Source organism: Nuphar pumila, chromosome 15 (assembly GCF_984573655.1).
Source record: "Nuphar pumila chromosome 15, dmNupPumi1.hap1.1, whole genome shotgun sequence".
NCBI classification, from domain to species: domain Eukaryota; kingdom Viridiplantae; phylum Streptophyta; class Magnoliopsida; order Nymphaeales; family Nymphaeaceae; genus Nuphar; species Nuphar pumila.
Genome location: NC_143263.1, coordinates 8,456,009 through 8,481,531, shown reverse-complemented (window position 1 = coordinate 8,481,531; position 25,523 = coordinate 8,456,009). Strand labels below are relative to the sequence as shown.

Sequence of the window (25,523 nt, the reverse complement as noted above, 5' to 3'; positions counted from 1 at the left end):
TGACCTCAAGAATATGAGAGGAAGTAGGTGCAGCTGCTGGGGCATGATTTAAAAGACCTGACGCAATCGTTCTTTGTCTAGTATAAGAAATGCCCTTGTATTTGCCCGATACCGATGATGGTACTTCTTTCCCATTATGTGATCTCGATGCACCAATAGTCTTAAACCTTTTTTCTTCCGTCTGCACGCAGTCTGAAGAACAGATTTCATTGAGACTAGCAAAAAGTTCTGAGTTCAGCCAAGGATAATAAACTTCAGTTGTAGTAGAAGGCATATCCACTGTGCCAGCTTTGTGATCGAAATTTTGTTCATCGAAGACAACATGTCTTGAGATTCTGATACGTCTGTTAGCGGGATCATAACACCTATATCATTTGTAGTCGTCTGCATATCCCACAAATCTACACTTCTGAGCCTTGTCCTGAAACTTGTTTCTCATGGACCGATCAATGTGCACATAACAAACACATCCGAAGGCACGTAAATCATGATAACTAGGATGAATCCCAAAAAGACAGTAATAAGGAGACTTATTTTCCAAAACAACCATAGGTAATCTATTTATCACATGTACGACAAAATGAAAAGCTTCTGTCCACAGATTGATGGGAAGATTACTGTCATGGAGCATACTCATTGCACTTTCGACGATATGCCTGTGTTTTCGCTCAGCAATCTCATTTTGTTGAGGTGTGTGTGGACAAGATACCCTTCTTCCTATCTTATTATTTTGAAGAAAATAAATAAAGTCACTAGATGAGAACTCCCCTCCTCCATCACATTGAAAAAATTGTATGGACTCAGAGAATTAATTTTTTACTAAGGAAAGAAAGTTTTGAAACAAAAGAAAAACTTCTGACTTATTTTGTATGAAATATATCCAGGTGTATCATGAGTAGCTATCAATAAAAATTAAGTAGTATCTGCTTCCAGATCCAGAGGCAACTGGGGCAGGTCCCCATACATCAGAACATATTATCTCAAAAGGCTTTGAAGCTCTCTTATTAACAGAGTGAAAAGGCAATACATGACTTGCATAAAAGACAACTGTACCACTTTTGACTTTTCTCATTCACATTGAGACTTTCTTTTGGAATGAGATTATTAGAAACAAGTTTCTCAATAAAATGACTCCCACAATGTCCTAATCGACTGTGCCATAGAAAAAGCTTATTATATTCAGAAATACTAAAAATATTTGCTGAAGAGGAAGAACACGACTCTAACGTAGACTTCAAATCCAGATAAGTAGAGCGGACGGGATGACATGGAGCTTCTTGAAAGACATACATATTGTCTTGTCTCTTTCCTTCAGCGAATGTTTTCCTCGTACGAAAGTCTTTGACCTACACAGAGAAGGGAGTGAATTCGACTGAATCATGATTATCATCAACAAGTTTAGAAAGAGAGACAATATTTTTCTTGATATTGGGAGCATGAAGGACATCAGAAAGTTCAAGAGTAGAATATGACATGGGAATGACAGATTTTCCAACGTGAAACAGGATGGTAGGATCCATCTCCAGTGACAATCTTACTTTTACCAAAATAAGGAATAGGTTTAAAAAGTTTACCTGCATCACCAGTCACGTGAGTTGTTGCCCCTGAGTCAACAAACCAAGTTCCTTGGTCATTCTGCTTTAAATTCAATTTTGACAAGGCGGATATCAACAGATCTCTAATCTCTCCACTGTCCCTGATATTGCTGGACTTTCTTTTTGGTTTTGTCTGTGGAGTCTTTCCTTTATTTTCAGGATTGTGCCAACAATTCGCCTTGATGTGCCCCCTTTTGTTACAAAAAAAGTAAGTAGGGATAGATCTTTGTCCCTAAGCATGGGTCGACATATTTGGAGTAGGAAGCAATCCACGTCCTCCATGTTCATTTCGCCCTTGTCCCCCTCGCCCCCGTTCTTGACCATAAGTCACCCCTGTGCCAAAAACTTCTTGAGAATTTGCATGAGCGTGGGTTTTTTCAGAAAATCCTTTCAGAGTCATTTCATACTGAATTAATTTAGCCCGCAACTCATCAAAAGTAGGAAGAGCATGCAAGCATAGTAGTGAAGTGACGATCATATTATAATCCGATCCCAATCCACTCAGAGTTTGTTGCACCATATCACTCTCACTCACTGCATATCCTATAACTGCAAGTTGGTCTGTGATAGTCTTCATCTTGTTTAAATATTCCATGATGGTCATTGAGTCTTTTCTCAGCAGCTGGAATTCTCTCTTGAGAAAAACTATCCTCGCCTGTGAAACTTGTGAATACGTCTGAACCAATTTCTCCCAAAGTTGCAGGGCTGTACAATTGTCAGGGATTGCAACAAGAACCTCTTGAGACAAGGTAGAGGTAATGTATGCAACTACTGATTGGTCTTTCTTTTCTCAGTTGAGATATTCTACATTTTTGACATACACAATTGAAGTTGCTCCTTTATCATCTTTTTCTTTTCTCGTAACAAATTCTAGCGGGACTGGAGTGATTCCATCCAGATGACCTAAGAGACCTTAGTTCCTTATAAAAGGAATGATTTGCCTCTTCCAAAAGTTTGAGGTGGTTAACTTTTTAGAAACAAGCTGATTGAGGAAACTTGAAGGAAGACTTGATTGAGAAGAATGAGAATCCATAAAGAAAAAAAAATTTAACAAGGGTATTCACGAAGTGCAAAAAATTTAACAAGGGTATTCAGGAAGTGCCCAGTCTACTGCCAGAGAACTTTGTTGGTCGCCCTTTTTTTTGAAGCTGAGCAACCTTCAAGAAACTGGCGATCAGAGACTGTCAGATTCAAAGAGGAACCAGATCTAAATTTTTCCCTTCCTTTTTTTTATTTATAAGGTTTGTGATTGACGCAATAGGAAGTTCTCACACGTTTAACAAAATTTGAAACTAATTGTGTTTTCAGACAAAACGCAGATGGGTATGATGTGGAGAGACAACTTCTATGTGAATATCAGTTGTGACAGAGAGAAGAAATATACTATAAAGTGGAGACGCTTGATAGAAATAAACTCAGATTGAAATCTGCTGTCAAATATCAAGTCTGGACAATAAAAAACTTAATATTTCAGATCTGATGCAACTTCACGCTCAGATCTGAATGTTTCGGTCCAAGTGAAAAGGAGAATGCGCAGAGATGAAGTGCTTCAGATCTGGTGCAAAAGCACGACCAGATCTGAATATTCAGACGAAGAAGAAGATGGGTCGACTTTAGGGATTCACGTGAAACAAAGGATTCACGTGAAACGTGATTTTTCAATACAAGAGTAAGAAATAGGATAGTTTAAGAGATTCACGTGAGACATGATGATTTTAGAGATTCACATGAGATGTGAATCCTCCAGAAAAAAAAAAAACGAAAGGAGAGATGAAGAAAATGAAAGGAGAGAGAGAAGAAAACGAACCTCAAACCTGGTCGCGCCTTTTGGAAGCTCCTTCAACCCTACTTTTTCAAGGATACCATGGCAGTGCCCAAGCACCAACAATGACTTAGATTTGCAAAAAGTACAATTTGCAAAGTTAGTAAAAACACTCATGCTGGTGCCAAACTTTAGAGGACAATATCCACATATATGCACACACTGGATATATATATATATATATAGCCGTGTCCCCGTGTCCAAAATTGTTGAAATTGGGCCATACCCGTGTCGCACCCGCACCTGCACCCACACACGCACCCATGTGACATAGGTGCACTGTGTGTGTGCATGTGCAGATTCATCAACCTTTTGTGTTTTACCTTTAATTTGCAAAAGGCATTTGATGCAAAATTTACTGCATGAATTTTAATAGCTGAAAATTTTATCGTGCCACCTTTTCTTTCACTAGTCAGCAGGGCAATTTTTTTTATGAATATAGTTTATATGGGTTGAGAAATTGACCATTTGGGTTTAAGGAATTGTACTGAACATGACTGTATATTGGAATTTCTGTAGTGAATATTTGCATTTTTTTCTTCATGATTTTTATTTTTGATATCCAGATTCACTGGTAATAGATTTTTTCACATTGTTTTGACATGATGGGTGCTATTCACTAGCTCAAGACTCATGAAATTCTTGATTTGATTTCACTCAAAAAATAAAATCTGATGTTATAAGTGTGGCAGCCAATTTTTCATAATTGGAAAATGATTGATGAAGTGGTTGGACCTAATCCAACTAATACACACTCATGGAAGGGTTTATGATGTGCATGTGTGTGTGAATGCATCTCTCATGTGCCTGTGCAATTTGTGGAATGGGTAGTGTTAGAAATAATGTCAAGTTTTTTCTATCAATTGAAGCATTTTCTCCTACGAATGTCAACATTTAATTTCTAATCACTATAGTTTGTGCCTAGGAGTACAGTTCAATGTTGAAAAGGCGGATTCAGCAGCTTCATATTGTTAAGCAGAAGCCTGATCTATTCACCATTCTTGTTCGAGGAATCCCATATTGCAGTGAGCACAAGGATCGTGGGTGTTCTGTGGACCATTTTTTCTCTAAACATCATCCCCATACATATCATTCATATCAAATGGCTTATGATGTGCAAAATATCGAGGAGCTGTCTGTAAGCTTTTCTTTCTCTTTGTTAAATGTGAAATTACAGGAATTATGTACTTTTTATTTATGTCATTGTTTCATAAGTTGTAAGCTTATGACTTAAAGATGTTTGTGATGTGTAAATCTTTGTTCAACTCTAGTAGAAGGTATGTGGAATTTTGAATAAACAAATCAAGAAAAAAAATGAAATAGTTCAAGTGTTTAAATGCATAGAAATATGACAATGATACGGGGTGGGTTGAGCAGTGGATGATGTTGAGATAACAAGTAGAAAAAAAAAAACTTTATCCTCTATTTGACCAAGACAATAATATCTCGCTATATGCATGAGACAATACATTAGTCTCATGCATATTTTTGTTAGAAGATTTGAATTAACCTATAAAGAATTAAGTGCAAACAATGCTAAAGAACAAAGGAAGAATGCCAACACAGTTATTCATGCATACTCTTGCATTTCATGTGGTGTTTGATGCATTGTATGTTAAAATATGGGTATATATATATATGTATGTCCTAATACGTATATATATGTATATTTTTTTGTGTCTGTAATATGTTTTACCTTCCAGGGGTATTCTGATCTTTTGACCCTTGTAATAGGAACAACCCATTAGTGGCTAAACAATTTTTTTCATATTTTTATTTTTCTTTATTTTTATATTTGTCATTTGCTTTATGTCAATGCCCTTGACAATATGTTGGGGGCTCCCCAACTACTTGAATTCACTCCCCATGTTGTATATAAGTATGGGACCTTGATGCCCTTGTTATATATGCATTTTGTGTGCATTTAAACACAATAAAGATAATATTTTTCTCTATTGTGTTAACCCTTTGTGGCTTTGTGTATTTTGCCCATAAGTGGCTTTTGTGATTGTGCATCTTGTTACCCTTTAGTGGCATTGTTTCTGTGCACACCTTGTTTCATTACATGGTGTCAGAACTTGTCACAATTTTGATCTTCGTGAAGCTTGTTTGAGTGGACGTGAGATCGTGGATTGTGTGATCGTGAACTCGTGGTGTCTAAAAGAACACTTTCATTCTCTTCTCCCTCTCTATCTTTCTGTCTTTCTATGTCTTTCCTTTCTTGTATCTATGGAGGATGAAAGAGAAGTCATTGTCAATATGCCTGTGAGACTCAATGATACAATCTATATGATGTGAGTATCCATAGTGAAACATAAAATTTGGGAAAAGGGTTCATGGGGCTTGGTGGACGGATCCAAGAAAGAACCAAAGTTTGTGCTTACCAAGAATAAAAATGACAAAGAAGTATCAAGGAAAAAAAATGAACAAAGTCATTGCTGACTATGAAAAGAGATGGAAGGAGTAGAAGATGGGTCATTCCAAAATCATGGGATGACTCATTAATAGTGTTAAAATAAAAACATGCTCTAGTTTGGCAAAATTTGAATTTGCTACTGATGCTTGGAAGTACCTCCAAGATATGTACTCCCTAAGGGATATAATATAACCCATGTTTGTAACCTCCAAAAGAAAGTGAGGACCATGACCCAAGGAGATATGAGCATAAAAAAATATTATAATGCTCTTTCTCTCCTTTGGGATGAATTAACTCTTTTAGAGCCTAAAGTGACATTATCCACTTGACATAGAACTCCGTGAAAAATAAATCAACACAAAGCATTTTTATGACTATAAATGGGCCTAGACCCAATTCGAGAGGAATCTCAACCTTTTAAATTTTTTGTTGTTAGCTATACCTATTAGCTTTTAAAAGATTCTTATTTTAAAGAAAAAATCCATCATATGAATTTTCTAGATTTTCTGAACCAGACCCTGTCTGAAACAGTTCTAGATCTAGATTATCTGCAGAATCCAAAATTTCACCTGATTTGTGTAAGACCTTGGGATATTCAGATAATAAATATGTTTTTTTATTTTTATTTTTAGATTTACCAACATAATAACCATAACACATCAAAAAATTAGCTATAAACACCAAACCATTGATGTATTGGATTTTCAGCAAAACTGACTATAGAAATTTGCTCTGCATACAAGACAAAATTCCTGTCTTGTATTGCAACAACCATAACCCTCAATTCTGTACCACCACTGGGACCTAGTTTTTTCTCAAATGTCTAGAAGGTCTCCATAAACGGATTTGATTAGAAGTGATTCAGTTTGAGAGCTACAATCATTTTACCGCAATGAATCAATTAAGAAAATTCTGACAACATGTGCATCACAATATAAAACATGATAAATATAGGAAAAACATAAGCATCAACGTGCAATATTGATTTTCAATCATGCATCAACCATATATATATAGTACCTAAGCACCACGTAGACTCATAAACACGTCATATGATCATAAAACATTCATCAAATCCTAAACTATCAATATAACTCACAATTTATGCATATAATATCTAGTTTAAGATGCTAACATGCTAAATTATCATAGAACACATGAAATAAATTTGCAAGAACATGACTCATACTTTAAACACATGAAAGGAAATAAATATTACTTCAATTATGATGGAAACAATGATGTGCCAATCTTGAAATTATGCGTTTCACACTACCCGATTTTCCGGTTTGGCCGTTCTGGCATAGTTTTACCGAAAACATATTTTTAAATCCGTTTCAAGTCATGGTATTGATTTAAAAACAATTTTAACACTTTTCTAACTTGTTCCAAATCTAATCCATCATGGACCAACCCATAGAATCGGCAAGACGCATGATCTATGCTCTTGCATTCGATCTATGACTATGAGTAAGATAAATCCTACCTTAATCGAGTTTTCGAATGTGCTAACACCTTCATCTCCCATCTTATCACCTTAGAGTAACTTCATATCTGCTGGAAAAACTCCAAGATTGAGAATAGAGGAAGAAGATGAAAGACAAAGAGGTTGACAAGAAATAGGAGAGAGAAGAGAGAAAGATTAGAGAATTCTAATAAGAATAGGCGAATGAGAGAGAACTAACCTTGTTAATCTTTCTCATGAGTTCTATTTATGTATGAGTTTAGGCAAGAGTTTCGTCTCTAATATAAAAGGTTAATATCTATTAATCTCTTTTATTAGTAAAAATAAATAAATAAATTATGTGTCCTAACTCATTAGATTTCAAAATTAATTAAGCTAGAGAAGAAAGGTGTGACTTCTTACCCTAGCCTAGGCTCTACTGACATGGTAACCTTTCGAGAGGCTTACAGACCCAAAGACTTAACAAAATTCAACTTTTAAATAGTCAATTCGATAGCCCTTGAAGCGTAGATCATCGTAGTGGTTTTAGATTTAATCGTACCCACACAATTGACTGAAAAAATAGTTGATGCCGGAAAACGTTGATTTCTAACCTGCAATTAGGTATGAATTTTGACCGACTATAGAACACTCAAATCACAACCAATTCGGGCGTATAGATAGTCGAACTTGATGCCCTCAAGATGAGGAACGTCATGGTCAACTCCGATTTAATAGGAGAGCCACCGATTAACCGATTTTTTTGTCAAAATAGTAATGACGTTGTTTGGAGCGTCCCACCTATGGGTCCAATCTATTTGAGATTGGATCAAATGACCAAATCCAGTCTGGTCCAAACTCCTTAATTAAGAGTTCAAACCTAAAATTTAATCCAATATCACATTGGATCCAATTAATATGGGTTAGATCCATATCCAATATATATGAAATCCATTAATTAGTCTAAATATGTATTGAATCTAAATACTAATGTTTGGATCCATATATGACCTATCCTACCAAATGACCTGAGATCCACTTGGAGGATCTGTAGGAGTCGTCACTTGGCGTAGAGAGTGCAAATACCCATTATACCCTTGGCTACCTCCATGCCCCTATGGGCCTCACATTGACACATGGCACTCCATTGAGCTGGTCGTGATCCTCTGGGCCCCATATGCCACAGTGGCACCCTACTGGGACACCAGGTTGGGTCAAAAATACAATTCGGTCAATTTTGAAAAATCCATTTCTGAATCCGAAACAAGTGGAAAAACCTAAAATAGAGGCTAGTTCATTATGAAAAATGCATTTTTTGAACCAACCTATATCCATAATTGCCAAATCGGATCGCCTATGAGATCTACGGCTTATAACGGATCTAACTAGAGTCTTAGTTCATCTTAAACTCTTGAATTTTGTCTGAATTTAACTTGCATTTTACTCAGTTTTAAAAGTTAAAATAAACAAAATTCGCAAGTGTTACATTATCCAATCAAGTTTTTGTAACTTTGTTGAAAAGAAAGGTATTGAAATTTGGCATAGGAGATTAGGACATCCAAGTATGACAAAAATGTATTTATTCCCTTTTCTTGAAAATTGTAATGAAAGGGATTTGATTTGTGCTCAGAAAAATGAAATCTCTATCTTTTGGACCTAGTCATTTTATATCTAAAGAACCATTTGAGTTAATACATTCAGATGTAAGGAGATCGGTGTAAGAATGGGTTCAACACAGAGTTATCAGATCTTTTTTCTTAAGCAAAAATTAGAAGTATTTGAATGCTTTAATTTTTTTATTTTTACGTAAAAACTCAATTCAAAACCAACATTCAAATTTTTAGGTCTGATTCCGAGGGGGGGATTTGTATCAAAAGAATTCATTTTTTTTTACCTAAATGAGATTATTCATCAAAAATCTTGGCCATACACTCCTCAACAAAATAGTCTAGCTGAAAGAAAGCATAGACATATTATTAAAACCACTAGAATACTTCTTATATCAAGAAATGTTACAAAAATGTTTTGGGTCGAAGCCGCTCCTACGACTATTTATTTAATAAATAGAATGCCTTTAAAAACTATTAAAAATATATCTCCCATTGAAAAATTATTTAAAATCTCCCCCGATTATAAAAGGTTGAGTCTTTGGATGTAAATGTTTTGTTCTTACCCATAGAAATGACAAACTTTCCCCAAAAGCCATTTCTTGTGTCTTTCTAGGCTATGCTGAAAATCAAAAGGGATATAGATGCTATGACATGGAAAGAAACAAGTTATATGTTTCACGAAATGTTACATTTCTGGAAAATGAAGACGGTTTTAGCAAAAAAAAAATCCAAGAGAACTATGATTATTCGTTTCTTTTTTATCTTATCAATGAACATGATAGGTGTGAAAACATTCATAATGAGCATGAGAGTGAAAATGAAGACGCTCATGATGTAAGAGAAAATGTAGACAATGGTCTTGATGATATTGACCCCCTTCATACTACCATACAAACATACACTCGGCGGACCGAAGATCACCCACCATGTGCTCTAGAAAGATACTCACAAAATCAAGATACATACTATGCTAGTATTAGAAAATCAATAAGAATTTCCAAGCCCCCTAGTAGATTTGTATCATATGATTTCTTTAAACCAAGATACCGAGCATGTTTAATGGCTATACATTCATATACTGAACCATCATCTATTATGAAGCCAAAAATCATCAGGAATGGATTAAAGCGATGAATGATGAATTAAAAACTTTAGAAAAGGCAAAAACTTAGGAAATCCAAACATTACCCAAAGGACGAAAAACTATAGAATGTAGATGAGTTTACAAAATTAAAACTAAATGGGATGGGACATTAGAAAGATATAAAGCTTGATTAGTAGCTAAAGGGTATAATCAAGAATATGAATTTGATTATGATGAGACCTTTGCCCTAGTCGCTCGAATGACGACTGTCAGAACCCTTATATCTATAGCATCAATTCAAAAATGGCCTATCTTTCAAATGGATATAAAAAATGCCTTTTTGAATGGTAATTTAGATGAAGAGGTCTACATGGATCCTCCACCAGGTTTGAATTTAGCACATGGAAAAACTCTTAGGTTATGAAAAGCCTTGTATGGATTAAAGCAAGCTCCAAAAGCTTGGTATGATAGATTGAGTAATCTAATGACTCAACTTCATTTTAAATCTTATTTTACTGACACTGCATTGTTTGTTAAGTCTTCCAATGCAGGGATGATTATACTGCTACTCTACGTGGATGATATGATAATCATATGAGGTGATAAATAGAGAGTAAATCATATCAAAGATGTGCTTAAAGACAACTTTGATATGACAGGTCTTAGTTTTTTAAGATATTTTCTTGGTATTGAAGTGACTTACTCACCTCGTGGTTATTTTTTTATCACAGACTAAGTATGCATCAGAGATTATTGAGAGATCAAGACTCTCAGATGAGAAACTGGTTGACACTCCAGAGGTCATAAATGCAAAAATGAATAAGGATGATGGAGAACCTTTGCAAAATCCAACCCCATACAAACAAATGATTGATGCTTTGTCTTACCTTTCTATTTCTCGTCCTGATATTTCTCATGTTATTCATTCTGTCAGTCAATTTCAGCATGCTCCCACTATAGTATATATGAGTGCTGTGATGATAATTATTAGATATATTAAGAATTCTATAAGTCATGGACTGTTTTTGTCACCCTCTTCCTCATTAGAAGTCATTGCGTACTCAGACTCTGACTGGTGAGGGGATGTGAATGATAAACGCTCAACAATTAGTTTGTGTGTTTTTGAAGGTGACTCTCTAATCTCATGGCGATGCAAGAAGCAACAACAGGTGTGTCTCTCTTCAACTAAAGCTGAGTATCGCTCCATGGCAACAACTACATCAGAGTTAGTATGACTTCGACAATTACTGGAGGACTTGAGAATTCACATAAAAAACCCCTCCAAATTATGCTGTGATAACAAGAGCGCTGTGTATATTGCAAGCTCTCATACGTTCCATGAGAGGACAAAACACATTGAAATGGATTGCCACTATGTCCGTGAAGAATTTCTGCGAAAGACTATCGCATTACCTTATGTTCCATCAGAATATCAACTACAGATTTCTTCACCAAAGTGTTTCCATCACTCAGATTTCACTTCCTACTTGGCAAACTCTCGATTGTTCCATCATGAGTTTGAGGGGGGTGTTAAAATATATATATACTATAAACCGAAATATCAAGGGTATTTCGGTCCTTTTACTCTATAGGCGTCAGCCCACTTTATTTTCTTTTTTACTTTTGTCTTTTGCACTTTATTTCTTCAGCCCACTTTTTTTTTTTTACTTGTCTTTTTGCACTTTATTTTTTTTGTCCTTTTCACCTTTGCTTTTGTATTTGTGTGATTAGGATTTAGGACAGCTCCATATAGCTGTTGGAGCTGCCCCAACAGCCATCTGGGGCTGCCCCCATGTGCCTCTCTTGTAGTATAAATATGCCCTCTTAGGCATTGTAAAGAGTATCTCTCTTTTGAGTATCCTTATGCAATAACATTTGTTAGACCCTTGTGTGGGTGGTTTCTTTGATTCAATTAAGTATTCTACTTGATTGAAAGTGAGTTCTTGCATGTGTATCGGATTCAATCCACTTCATTACAGGGGTAAAACCCCCTTGTATTGAATATGCTTCTCTTAATAAAATTATTTATTTTGTGTTGTAGCCTTTAGTGGCTTGTGCTTGTGCAATCTTTGGTGATCTTGTATTTTGCCCATAAGTGGCTTCTTATATTTGTGCACACTTTTGAAATTGTGTAGCTCCTAGTGGCATCTATTTGTGCACACTCTTATTTCATTACAAAGCCACACATCTGTGTAACACCAAACAATCTCATAAAACTTCTACTAGTTCATGTCTCCGCACCCAAGCAACTGCTTTGTCGGTCATGTATGTTGTGGGTCCACGTGCAAGGTTGATTGCTTATGTTAATTGCGGGAATCATCTACTCCTGTTTGTTGCAAGATCTTTCTCATTATTCTTTTGCTTTCCTAGGAGTTACCAGCTGCATTTGTGTCATTCAAATCCCGATGGGGTGCAGCATTAGCTTCACAAACACAACAACATGAAGATCCACTTTTATGGATCACTGAACCAGCTCCAGAACCAAGAGATGTGCTATGGAATAGTTTGGCTGTGCCATATAGCTATTTGATAGTTTGCAGGCTTCTTGTTGTCATAGTTGCTTCAATTCTTACAATATTTTTTGCCATCCCAGTCACTGCAGTTCAAGGGATTGCACAACTGGAGAACATAAAGAACTGGTTTCCACCAGCCAGAGCTATACAGTTGATGTAAGAAAGTCTAACTTAGCTCTCTCTCCCTCTCTCTCTTATCCAGTGTGTTCTCGTTCATGGTTATCGTATATGTTTTCATTGCATGAAGTATTTTCGAATGTGTGTTTTGTAATGCTTTTGGCTGTATTGACAATTTGCCTTGTAATTACTGAAATAGTTGATGTGAATGTTGTTTTTGCTATTCATAATGGAATTTCAATGTTTGTAAAAGGTATTGTGACCGAACAAGTAAGATATTAAATGATGATTGTTCTTGGAAAAAATGAGAGAAATGTAAACCCTGGAAGCATAACGTTGAAAACCTATGCCAACAGTAACTGTTGGGTGCTAAAATTCCAAATTCCATGATCACATTTTTTAGGTAAGCCACAGAATGTCTAAGGTTGTGTTCGTGGTTGGATTTGTCACTTAAAAACTTATTTCAAAGTGGAGTTTTGGTCATAGCATCTGTTCTAGAAAGCTTCCATGATACTTTTGCAATGAAGTGAATAATAATTACAATAGAATGCTAGTAAGGGCTAGAAGAGATCACACACACACAAAGACCACTATTGGGTCAAATACATTCTCACTAAGGAGACAATCACAAAAGCACAAATCTCACAAGTCACAATGTATAAAATATAAATTTATATAACCCCAAATATGCTTTCAAAAAGCATAGCATTACACCAAAAGTAGCTCTATTTGTAGAGCCGAGAGAGGGCAAAGGGAGGCAGTCCAATAGCTCAACTGCCTCCAACAGTGAAAAATGATCGTTGGGAGTAGGGTTGTCAACTGTCAGGTTTGGTTCAGACCCAGGTGGAACAGACCTGGACCCGAATTTCGGGTATGGTATCGGGTCTGGACCCCGGATCCACCATAAGAGAAACCATACCCAGACCCTATAAGAACTACATAAACCAGACCCAGTAAAATAATAAATTTTTATCATTTTTACATTGAAAAATTGCGGGTCTTAATTGGAATTAGGTCGGGCTCGAGTCTGGTATAAAATTTCACAAACTAGACCCGGATCCATGTATTAATCAGACCTTCGGGTCCGTAGCTCGGCCTTAATCAGGTCTTCTTTTTTATCACCATACGCGGGCCCTATAGGGTTTTGTCCGGGTAAACACAACTTGTAGACACCCCTAGTTGGGAGCAGTCTGCCCCAACAGTCATATTGACCATAACAGTAAAAAACAAAAAAAAACAGAGAAATAAAATTAAACAAAATTACAAAACAGTCTCTACTAGACTGTCCCTATTACAATAAGGGAAATGACCAAAATACCCCTGATATATGTTAATATATATTTGTATATATATTCATATATATACATATTTACTGTTATAAACAGTTTTATAATAGGTAATGGCCTACAGGGGCATTTTTGTCCTTTTCATTTATTGTAATAGTTGCTATCCACTAGGGACAGATTTGTACGTTTTATTTGTATTTATTGTCCTGTTTTTTCCATATTATAAAGGGGCTCTTTGGTCATTTGGGCCATAAAGCTGTTGGGAATCCCAACAATCATATTTCATATTTATGACCGTTGGGAGCTCCCAACAGCTCTATTGGGAGCTCCCTTCTCTCTCTTCTAGCCTATTTAAAGGGGACTTCTTGTCCCTATTTCTTAATACTTTTTGCTTAAGCATTTGATCGATAATGATATATTTTTTTATATTTTGTTATAGCCATTGTTTGTGTTCCAGCCCGCCATGTTTTCACCTTTTTCTCTTGATGTAAATACTTCTTTGGCACTTTGTAGTGCTTATAAATGGCCTCTGGACTAAGATCCCTCGTATACTACAATGGTAACAGGTCCCTCCCCCCCCTCGCTTTGTAAATCTTCAAGCAGTTATAAGTTGTTGCTCTCTCTCTCTCTCTCTCTCTCTGATTGTGCACACACGTGTTTATGAGGCTACGCCTGTGCTCTTATTGCGACTGTGCACCCTTATGCGAGGTATTTGTGTGTTGGCTTCCTTGACTCGTAAGGCTGACCTGGTTGGGATCACCAAGTGCTGCACGGTGCTTCCAAATAAGCCTGTGACAATTGGCTTTTGTATTGTCCCATAGTGGACTTGAGTATGTGCACATTGTGTTTATGACCTTGTAAGCTCTTAGAGGCTCTAGTTTTTGTATTTCCACATACTTCATTACATGTATCAAAGCCATAGTGCTCTTGGTCTTGTGGAGAGTGACCATAAGGTGTTCGTGAGAAAGCATCCAAAAGTATTTGTGTGTTTGTGGTGCTTGCAAGTGGACATATTCTTCTACACTTCTCTCTTTTATTCAAAATGGAGAATAAAATTGATCTCTCCTTAAACTCAATTGCACCAATTACATGATGTGGGCCTCTACTATGAAGAACAACTTCAAAGGAAAAAAGCTTTAGGGATATGCGATGGGCACTATTCTCAAGCCTCAACTCAAACTCACCAAACTAGAAGTTGATCAATAAAAGGCTCTAGAAGGAAATGCTCAATTTATGGCTATTGAAGATCATCAATCAAAAGTAGAGGATTGAGAGAGTAACCATTCTAAGATTCTTGAATGGTTTATGAATATCGTTGAAATAAAAATTTGTGCTAATATTTTCAAATTTAGAAAGACAAATGAAGTTTGGTTGTTCATGAAAGGCATATACACTCAAAACGATCTTGCAAGACAATATTACTTGCAAGAAAAAATTAGAACAACCAAGAAAGAAGACATGAATGTCTGTGACTTTTTAATGTTGTATCCACTCTATGGGTTGAATTGGCACTTTTGTAGCCTAAGTGGGTGGCCACCGAAGATATGGAACTTGGGCGGGAACAAATGAAAAGAGAGCAATTTTTCTAATTTTTGTATGGATTACATCTAGAGTTTGAACACGTAAGTGTTAAGATTACTCTATCATTTTTGTGTGTGTGTGTATATATATATATATATATATATATATATATATATATATATATATATATATATATACTATGTCACATGGGTGCGGGTGCGGGGATTCGGTACTTCCAAAAAACCTGGGTGTGGGGGTGCAACAGGGGCAAAAATGTAAATATATATATATATATATATAAAAGGGGGTCCGGGGGTTCCCCCGACGCGGGTCGGGGGTCCAATTTTTTTTGCTGGTGTGTTTGTTTGAAGACTCGTTAACCACGTTCTGCTTGTTGTGTACTTTAAGGCAATGGGACAAAATTGATGAAACGAAAGGATTGGCAATCTGATCGACCCAGCCTGCTGCGTTCTGCTGACTGTCATGATTCAATCATGTCTGAAACTCCCTGGTCTTCACGAAAAAAAATATAAGCGCAAGGTTTGATGTAGTTTGTTGGAGAGAGAGTCTTCATGAGGCCTACGACTCCACTGCTACGCAATAGGATTCTTCAAATTTCATTTTATATACAGCTGCACGGCAACTAAAAGAAATTTATTGGATTGGACATGTGAAAAAGAGAGGTCTACACAAGGCTACAGCTAGAGCACCCATCTCGTCAGGAAAACAATGAATACTAATAGCCAGCAAGGCTACCACCATCATTATCATTTATTATGGAGAGAGAAAATCCTTTACGAAAAAGAAGGATCTGGATTGAAAAGGCTCTTCAATTTTAGATGGTTTTAAAAGTGCCCCTTTATAAAACAAGAGCAGCAGCAGCAAGCAGCTGTCAGCAATTTTTTTTTTTTAAATTCCGCAGCCCATTTCATAGGGCAATTTTTTTTAAAAAAATGGACCGAAATGATCCTGGGTGCGGTCAACGCATCCAGGATCGGGTTGACCGCACCCGGTGCCGCACCCGCACCCCTGTGACATAGTATATATATATATATTATAAAGTCAACTAAAGTTGACTTTACACTAGTTGTTGGGAACTCAGCCCAACAACTAGATTTGTATTGAGAACTAAGCCCAACAACTAGATTTCTAGTCGAATGGATAGAGAGAACTTTCTCTCTCCTCTCTTTACTCTATCTCTTCCTCTCTTTTCTCTCTCTATATATGGGGTGTGTGTGCCTATTGTGGGTGAGAGAGTGATGAATAATTTTAGGTTTTTTTGTGTGTTTTTTTAGTGTTTTTGAGTGTATTGTATTAAGGCCCTTATGTATTTATTTCTTTTATGTATTTTTTTGTGTTTTTTTGAGTGTTTTTGAGTGTATTGTAGTAAGGCCCTTATGAAAGGGATCTGCTTTAAGCCCTTTCCTATTTGCTATAGTGATGGATGTGCTTATGAGATCAATTCAAGAAAATATGCCGTGGTGTATGTTGTTTGCTGATGATATTGTCTTGATTGATGAGTCTAGAGTTGGGGTTAATGCTAAGTTAGAATTATGGAGACAGACATTGGAAGCAAGAGGTTTTAAGTTGAGTAAGAGTAAGACAAAATATATGAAATGTCGGTTTAGTAAGCAACGAAGTAGTGATGGGAGTGTAGTGAAGCTTGGTGAGCAAGAAATACCGGTGGATAATTGTTTCAAATATTTGGGATCTATCATTCAAAAGTATGGAGAAATTGATGGAGATGTAAATCATAGGATAAAGGTTGGGTGGATGAAATGGAAAAATGCAACTGGAGTGTTGTGCGATCGTAGAATGCCATTGCGGTTGAAGGGAAAGTTTTATAGGACGACTATTAGGCCCACTTTACTATATGGTACAAAATGTTGGGCTGCCAAGAGACATCATATTCAAAAAATGAGTGTAGCTGAGATGCGTATGCTTAGATGGATGTGTGGAAAATACAATAAAAGATAAGATTCGGAACGAGGAGATACGTAAGAAGGTAGGCGTTGCACCCATTGAAAATAAGATGCGAGAGAATCATTTACGGTGGTTTGAACATATTCGGCGAAGGCCAAATGATGCTCCAGTTAGAAGGATGGAGAAATGAGAGAATATATTAGTTAAAAGAGGTCGGGGTAGGCCTAGGAAGACTTGGATGGAGATGATAGGAAAGGATATGAATGCTTTGAACCTCACCGAGGACATGGCATTGGATAAAAATGATTGGAGGAGAAGGATTCATGTGGAAGACCCAGAATGATTTTCTTTGTTGGTTCATATCGCCGACCCCAATTGTTTTGGGATGAAGGCGTAGTTGTTGTTGTTGTTGTATGAATGAAATCATTTATTCATCCAACTTGTATCAAGTTTTGCGTATTGTTAGTATTCAAATACGTTATGATTGACATTTGGACTACGATTTGGAATGTCTTGGGTTTCGTGCTATTTCGTGACATGGTATCAAAGCAAGGCATCTTGGTCTTGGCATCTTGTTTGTCTTTCTACTTCAAAAGAAAGATTTGAATTGATGTACAGCTTGGCCTCAAGACTCTCGTATTTTGGTATGTATTTTTCTTTGGATTCTCTATTTTAAAATTTTATAGCATATATTTAAAAATGTATTTGAAATATTGTGGCTATTTATTAAAAATGAATATGTTTTCAAATTAATTAAAATTAAAATTTGTGAAAATTATTGTCTTTTGACATGTTTTTGCATAAACATGTTTACTTGAAGTATATATTTCAATTATGAATATATATTTTTTGAAAAATATCGTAATGAAAATTATATTTTGCAAGATTATGGGGTGCTTTTACTGAGATATGCTACTTGAGAAATTTTAAATTCTTGTATGTATGCTCTCATTAGTCATGCCATGGATGGTTTGTATGCTCTCATGAGTTTGCTCTATCGGTATATCATCTACATATTCATGTGTTATACACATATGTCTATGTATGTTTTTATGTGTCATTAATGATTTTGTATCATTTCAAAATTATCGGTATAAATGAGTCATGTCCTTTTGAATAAACATGCTCTTTAGAAACACCCATGCATCACATGCTTTCTTGAATTTGATAATATTACTTCATTGTATTCATGAACCATGAGAGTATTTGGACATTGTGGCCTCCCAATCCTCTATCTTTTTTTTTGATATTCTTGTAGCATATTCCTAAAGAGTTTTGACTTGATCTTCTCTTTCCTTGTTAGCTTTAATTGAGGTTCAGTAGTAGTTTCACTAACAAAACCCATAACTTTTTCCCTTTGATGTGGTTTTTCATAGTGGCAGCCCACATCAAATAGTTGCTTTCATTGAGCTTGTAGGAGATGCCGGGAGATTCTCTTTCGGTCACTATGAAGAAGATGACTTGAAGATGACCACCGCTAGGAAAACACGATCAAAATGACTTTCAAATAACAAGAGTTCTAGGCTCTAATACCATGAAATAAGATGAATAATAATCACAATAGAATGCCACCAAGTGATACAAGAGATCACAAACACCCAAAGACCACTATTGGGTCACATACAATCTCACTAAGAAGACAATCACAATGTAAAAAATATAAATTTATATAACCTGAAATATGCTTGTAAAAATCATAACATTACACCAAGAAAAATAGCTCTATTTATAGATCCAAGAGAGGCCAAAGGGCGGCAGTAGTTGGACCGCCTCCAACACTAAAAAATATGACCGTTGAGAGCAGTCTGCCTCAACAGTCATATTGACTATAACAGTTAAAAAAACAAACAGAATTAAACAAAATTACAAAACAGTCTCTACTAGACTGTCCCTATTACAACAGGGGAATGACCAAAATACCCTTATATATACATATAGTCATATTTTAACAACTTTCTGGAAAGTATTCAATTCTAAATATTTCTCATCTATTGCTCATCATACACATTAAATGCTTTTCAATTTAGTGCAAATACTGGAGACTACCATACATTTTCTATTTCACAAGTAGCATTAATATTTTTTTCCGATGTGTTCACTATCTTTGTGTTTTTGAATTTTCTTGTCTTATTGACTCTTAGTCAGTGCTTAAGTATGTCTTCTAGTGATTTATCTTGTGTTCTAGTGCAGTGTGGAACAGTTGTTTATTGTCAATAAAAGTGTAGATCTGATATCATGTAATGGAATCTTCTTGTTCTGTCTATGATTTCCTCAGAAGAGATGCTTCTTAACCTTCATTTTCATTTCTTGCAGACCTGGCTTAAGCTCGATTGTGACTGGATACCTTCCAAGTGTTATCCTAAACAGTTTCATATATGCTATTCCTTATGCTATGCTCGGAATATGTAGCCTGGAATGCTGTGTCTCGAGAAGCAAGAAGGAGATGAAAACCTGCAGTATGGTTTTCTATTTCTTAGTGGGAAATGTGTTCTTCTTGAGTTTATTATCAGGATCCTTGCTAGAACAAATTGGAGAGTCATTTACCCACCCTAAGAGTTTCCCAAACCATCTGGCTACTGCTGTTTCTGCTCAGGTGAGCTGCATCAACATTGTATGATATTGATAATATACATATTCACATGCAAAAGATTATTTTTTCAGGTATGCTCATGTCCTATGGTTAAAGAACAATATTGTTACAAATAAATTTAGCATTGTTGACAGCATAAGATTTTCTCAACATGAGATTTTGTGTCTGCAACTTCTGTGATCTGTAATTTTTGTGATGTTCCATTTTAGTTTAATCATAAGGTTTAATAGTTTTTCCATTTTTATTTGTTCAAGTAACAATTTTCTCTTCCATTGATATTAACTAATACTTGTGCAAAAAGTGACCTGCTATGCTTGAATCTTTAAACAAGTGTTATATCTTATTTAAAAACATGAGTGGCATGACCAGGTGAGTGCGATACAACATGAGTGACACGATTAGGTGGCTGATCTTTTGTCTCAAAGTTATATACCTATTGCTCCTATATTCAAGAATGATTTGTTCTTGAAAAAAAAATTGGCTTGTCAATGTATGTGACATATTTCTTTTGCCTTTTCACCTTCTTATGTATATGTGGACCAGTATGATGAGGGAAACTCCATGCAGTGATTATTGGTTATATATGGAACCTCAGCATGAGAATGATTTTCATGCTATCCTCCTATATTGGTTGCATTTGGCGAGCAAAAGTGTAATATCGCGTAATTTTTCCATGTTTTTTAAATTTGAAAAATATAAATTTTATATTATATATTTAATTAAAGTGATAAAAATCATGAGAAAATATAGTATTTTATAGGTGACGCCAGCTGGGTCTGGACGTGGCCCATAGCCCACTGACAAGACCTAGTTGAGCCCACTATAATTTGAGTTTTTTTTCGTTTTTAACCTTTAAATTCGAGCAAAAATCGAGTAAAATTCAAGCAAAATTTGAAGGCAAAAATCAGGTATATACACCATTAGATCTACCTCGGAATACTGATCGCGTTGATGGCCTATTTTTCCAAATTTGGATTATGGTTGGCTCGAAAATCACATTTTTAAAAAATGACCCACCTCTATTTTTGTCTTTTTTTGGATTGGATAGGACTGGATCCGCTCCATTTGATTCAAGTTAATATGGATCTAGACCCATTCCAGGATCCATATTGATTAGGATCTGGTCCAAGTAGGATCTATATGGATTTAGATATTGGATCCAGATCTAGATTCAAAATCCATACATGGCCAATTTAAATCTTTAAAATAAATTTAAAATTTAAATTGGATGAGGTAGAGTTCTACCCCATAGAGACTTCCAGAGGGGGCGACACCCTTTGGAATATTATTTAGATATTATATTAAATAAAATAATAAATAAATACTTAAATCAATTAATTAATAAAAAGAAGAATCTAGGAGATAATATAGAGTTTTACAAGTAGTAGAACTCTACTTAATTAAGGCTCTAGAGGGTACGTCACCCCCTTCTAGATTAATTCAAGTTAGAAAAAATAAAAGATAAAATAATATATTAAAATATTATAAAAAGGGTGGATCTCTCCCTCTCTCTAGAACTCGTGTTCTAGAGAGACAGTTAGAGAGAGTGAGATAGAAAAAGAAAAGGAAGAAAAAGGAAGAAGAAAGAGAAGAAGAAAAATTTGGTTTTTCATATATCCATCGATTCTTTTCTAGTCCTTTTCCACGCTGCGATCAAAGTACGAGTTTCTCTCTAAGTTCTTACGAGAAGAAATAGGTATAAATCTGATTTTATGTATAAGTTTTAGATGAAAAAGAGAAATCTGATTCAAAAGAATATATATACATATATAAAGTGATGATTATATATATATATACATATTTATGTTTATTTCTTAAGATTGTCGATTTCCCTAGAATATCAAATCCTAAAAATATCTGTTTTTGATTTCTATAGATGTCTATTTTTTTGATTGAATGTGAGCATGCTATATGAGTTAGCGATTTTTCCTTGTTGTGCATCTGAATATTTATATATGTAGTTTAATCTTTTGTGAGTTTCCATGCTCATGCAATCCCAATATTTATATATATATATATATATATATATATATATATATATATATATATATATATATATATAACTTCTGATGGCATTCAGTTGATCGAGCTCATATGCATACAACTGATCATGTTTTGCTGTGTTAAATTTGTTTGTTTTATTCATGCTACTGACAATATTTTCTTATTTCAGAATCTGCTGAATTTAATTTGTGTGCAATCTGATTAGACTTGCTGATTTCTACATGTAAGCAAATTTGATTAGACTTGCCAATTTTTCTTTTGTGTGCAATCTGATCAGACTTGCGAATTTCTACATGCAAGCAAATCTGATTAGACTTGCCGATTTTTGTATATGTACAATCTGACCAGACTTGTCGATTTTTGCGTGTATGCAATCTGATCAGACTTACTGATTTCTGTGTGTATGTGCAATCTGATCAGACTTGCCAATTTCTATGTGTCTACAAATCTAATCAGACTTGCCGATTCCTACTTATGAGCAAATCTGATCAAACTTGCCAATTTTTATGAAAATCTGATCAGATTTGCCAAGTGTTTTGATATGTAAATTTGATTAGATCTGCTCAGTGTTATGAGATGCAAATCTGATTTGGTTTGCCAAATTTTATTTGTGTGCAAATCTGATCAGACTTGCAAAGTTTCACTTGTATGCAAATCTGATCAGACTTACCGACTTTCATAGTATGCCAATTTGATCAAGTTCTGCCAAGTTTCACAGTAGGCCAATATGATCAGGTTTTGCTGAGTTTCATAGTATGCGAATCTGATCAGAATTGCTAAGTTTAGTGAGTATGTAAATCTGATCAAAATTGTCGAGATTCGTAAGTATGTAAATCTGAACAGATTTGTTGAGTACATGTTTATATTCATTTTGGATGCAGGCTTATGTATTTGATTACATGTTTGATTGTTTATGCATGCTCATGCATTCAAATGTGATATTGCAATTCATGTTAGTCGAACCATGTTCATAGAATTATATATTGCAATTATATTGTTTTTGTACTCATGTACGAATGTAGCCAACATATTGTATATGCGGTACATATGGTTCTTTATGGTCTCGGTGATCCATGTACATGGATCAACCAAGATGCTGAAAATGCGTGTTTTTTATTATGGTTGACCTATGTACATGAATGTGATCATGCACATGGATTAGACCAGTTGATTGGAATCACAGAAATTTCTGCATAGTCATTTGAGTATATGGGTTCGGTCATGTACACGTTTAAGATTAATGTATGCATTTTTCTGAAATGATACATAAACATGATTTTGATTTAATTGGCTTGTACTTGTGCGTATCATACTCATGAATCTGAAATTTATTTGATGTTTGCATAAACATGATCATATGCACGTTTGATTATTTATGCATTAAATTGTTCATGTTAATGTGTTCTGCGATCATCGATTGGCATGCGTATGCATTTGGCCTCATGTGCATTCATTTTGTGTATTTGAATGTGCATTGTGAACATGTTTTGAAACATTAAGTGTGTTGCATATGTTCACTGAAATTTTACAAAGATGCATAAATTACTTTTATGATGTGTTGGTGGTCACTGCGAGCCGTGTAGGCTATGAGCGTATGTTGCTCTACTTATTGTTGATTTCATTTATGCATTGCAAAATTTATTTCTGAAAATTTATTGGTTTTTCCAAAAGTTAATTGCACTGTTAATATTATGCGGGTCAATGCCCGAATTTGGTTTTTACACGTTGATTTGCAAAACGGTTATTGTGCAAAGAACTTGAAATTTATTTGAAAAGAGTAAAAGAGATCAAATCATCAAACAATGTAATTAATCTCTTCTTTGATGTCCCTTCTACAATGTGAGAATTTTGGATGACGGTCTTGAGGGGCCGTGAGGATACTAAAACTTCGTTTGTGATTGTACTCCTGAACTCGATATGGTGGTTCACTTCTCGGACATGGTTTTAAAGAGATTAAACTACTTTGCTTGGGGGGGGGGTGTTGTTGACTCAACTATAGTTATTGGTATACCAAGAAAGTGGCGTCAGTGATGTTGATTTCTCCGATGTCTTGACATTAGATGATTTTTAATGTTCTGATGGATGATATTGATTCCTGATATCGGTTGAAGAATAAGTGTAAATCCCAGTAATAAAATACGAATTGTGTATTAATCTACAAATGAGAATCAATCTTGAACTTCAGGAATTTGTACCCATTTTAAGTATCCACGGATTTAAAGAAAAGTGAAAATTAAACTTGTGTGCATTTAATAGGAACATGCATGCACAAAAACAATTTTGATAAATAATTTAATAAGTTATTAATGCATGTGCATTGAATCATGCATATTTACTGTTCAACATTAGTTGATGCATTTATACATGTTTGGCTCCCATTGAACAAAATTGTATCTTGGTTTTTGAGATGAGAGTAGCATAAAACAGTTTGACTTGTGGTAAGCGTAATCTTTACTATCACTCAACCAATCATTTCTGTGACACTGGTTGACTAGTTAGTTCATGGACATAAAGAACATCACAGCATAATGTGTCCAAAGCACTTGTGGGTAGAACTTGATTTTTTTTGCAAATGAGCAGATACTGGATACATCCAGTTATTGCATCCTTCTAGGAGCAGATTCAGTAAAAATAAAATGTTCGTTCATACTCAAGTGCAAAGCCCATATGGAATTACAACATAGAGGAATTGGTAATCCATGCTGCTGCCAACCAGGATTTATGGAAACCCATGCCTTAGAAGTTGATAATAACATTATTGGGGTTACAGATGGAAGATATCACTACCATGGTTATAGTTGTCAATGATTATGTGCATGTGCATGCTGTCATTCTCTTGTAGTTTAAGGGTGGTAGACCATTTTCTCTCCTAAGCTTACAATGTGAATTTTTGATGGATCAGTAAGTCATTTCTGAACGATCCCTAAATTGCTACATTCTTCTGTTATTGTCTTCTAATCTATCAATGTTACTTCTTTTTATATATTCTTTCTTTTTCTATTGTTGTCTTCTATCTACTTTTTATCTTAGTGACCCTCCAATTGTGTTGATATGGCATTTTTTCTTACAGCAATGAGAAAAGGAAAAGGAACCCAAGGTCATTATTTGACTTATGTTCTTTCTGTTCAATCGGATGGTTATTTATTCAGCTCAGAAATAAAGAGCAGTATATATCCTAGATTCTTTCATATATGTGTATATATATCAATTCAGTCATTCAAGATTAATTATACTACTAACCTGACAATTTCCATTTAGAAAATGAATTGGTGGAAGGTTGCTCTGATCTTATTAATTTCTTAGGGGGCATATGATTCACGGACAGGGGAGGACAAGGACAGTGTCCTGTCCATGGACGGCCCTGGACAAGGATGCTTTTTGTTTTGTTTTTTCTTTTTCAAAGGTGTCCACACTGTCCTGTCCTCCCCTGTTCCACGGGGAGGGCGCATCAGAGTGAGAGCAAAATGCATCCATGCTTAATGCAGTGTCTTGCCCATCCATGCATCCCGCGTTTGCATGGGAGTGTGTGGGCCCCATGCGGCGGTCATCCCATGGACACCACGCCCCTCAGAATCAAATGTCCCCTTAGGTTTCAGCT

The 25,523-nt window shown here is 35.4% G+C and overlaps 1 protein-coding gene across 1 annotated transcript in view; it reads left to right on the top strand.

The window, feature by feature from the left end:
• The window catches only part of LOC149814379 (Early-responsive to dehydration stress protein (ERD4)), a 61,557-nt gene that overhangs the window by 24,253 nt on the left and 11,781 nt on the right, over positions 1–25,523 (top strand). The window contains exons 4-7 of the mRNA XM_089990351.1: positions 4,343–4,555; positions 11,703–11,765; positions 12,342–12,640; positions 19,645–19,924. Of these exons, the coding sequence (XP_089846477.1) occupies positions 4,343–4,555; positions 11,703–11,765; positions 12,342–12,640; positions 19,645–19,924 (855 nt within the window). The remainder of the gene's footprint in view (positions 1–4,342; positions 4,556–11,702; positions 11,766–12,341; positions 12,641–19,644; positions 19,925–25,523) is intronic.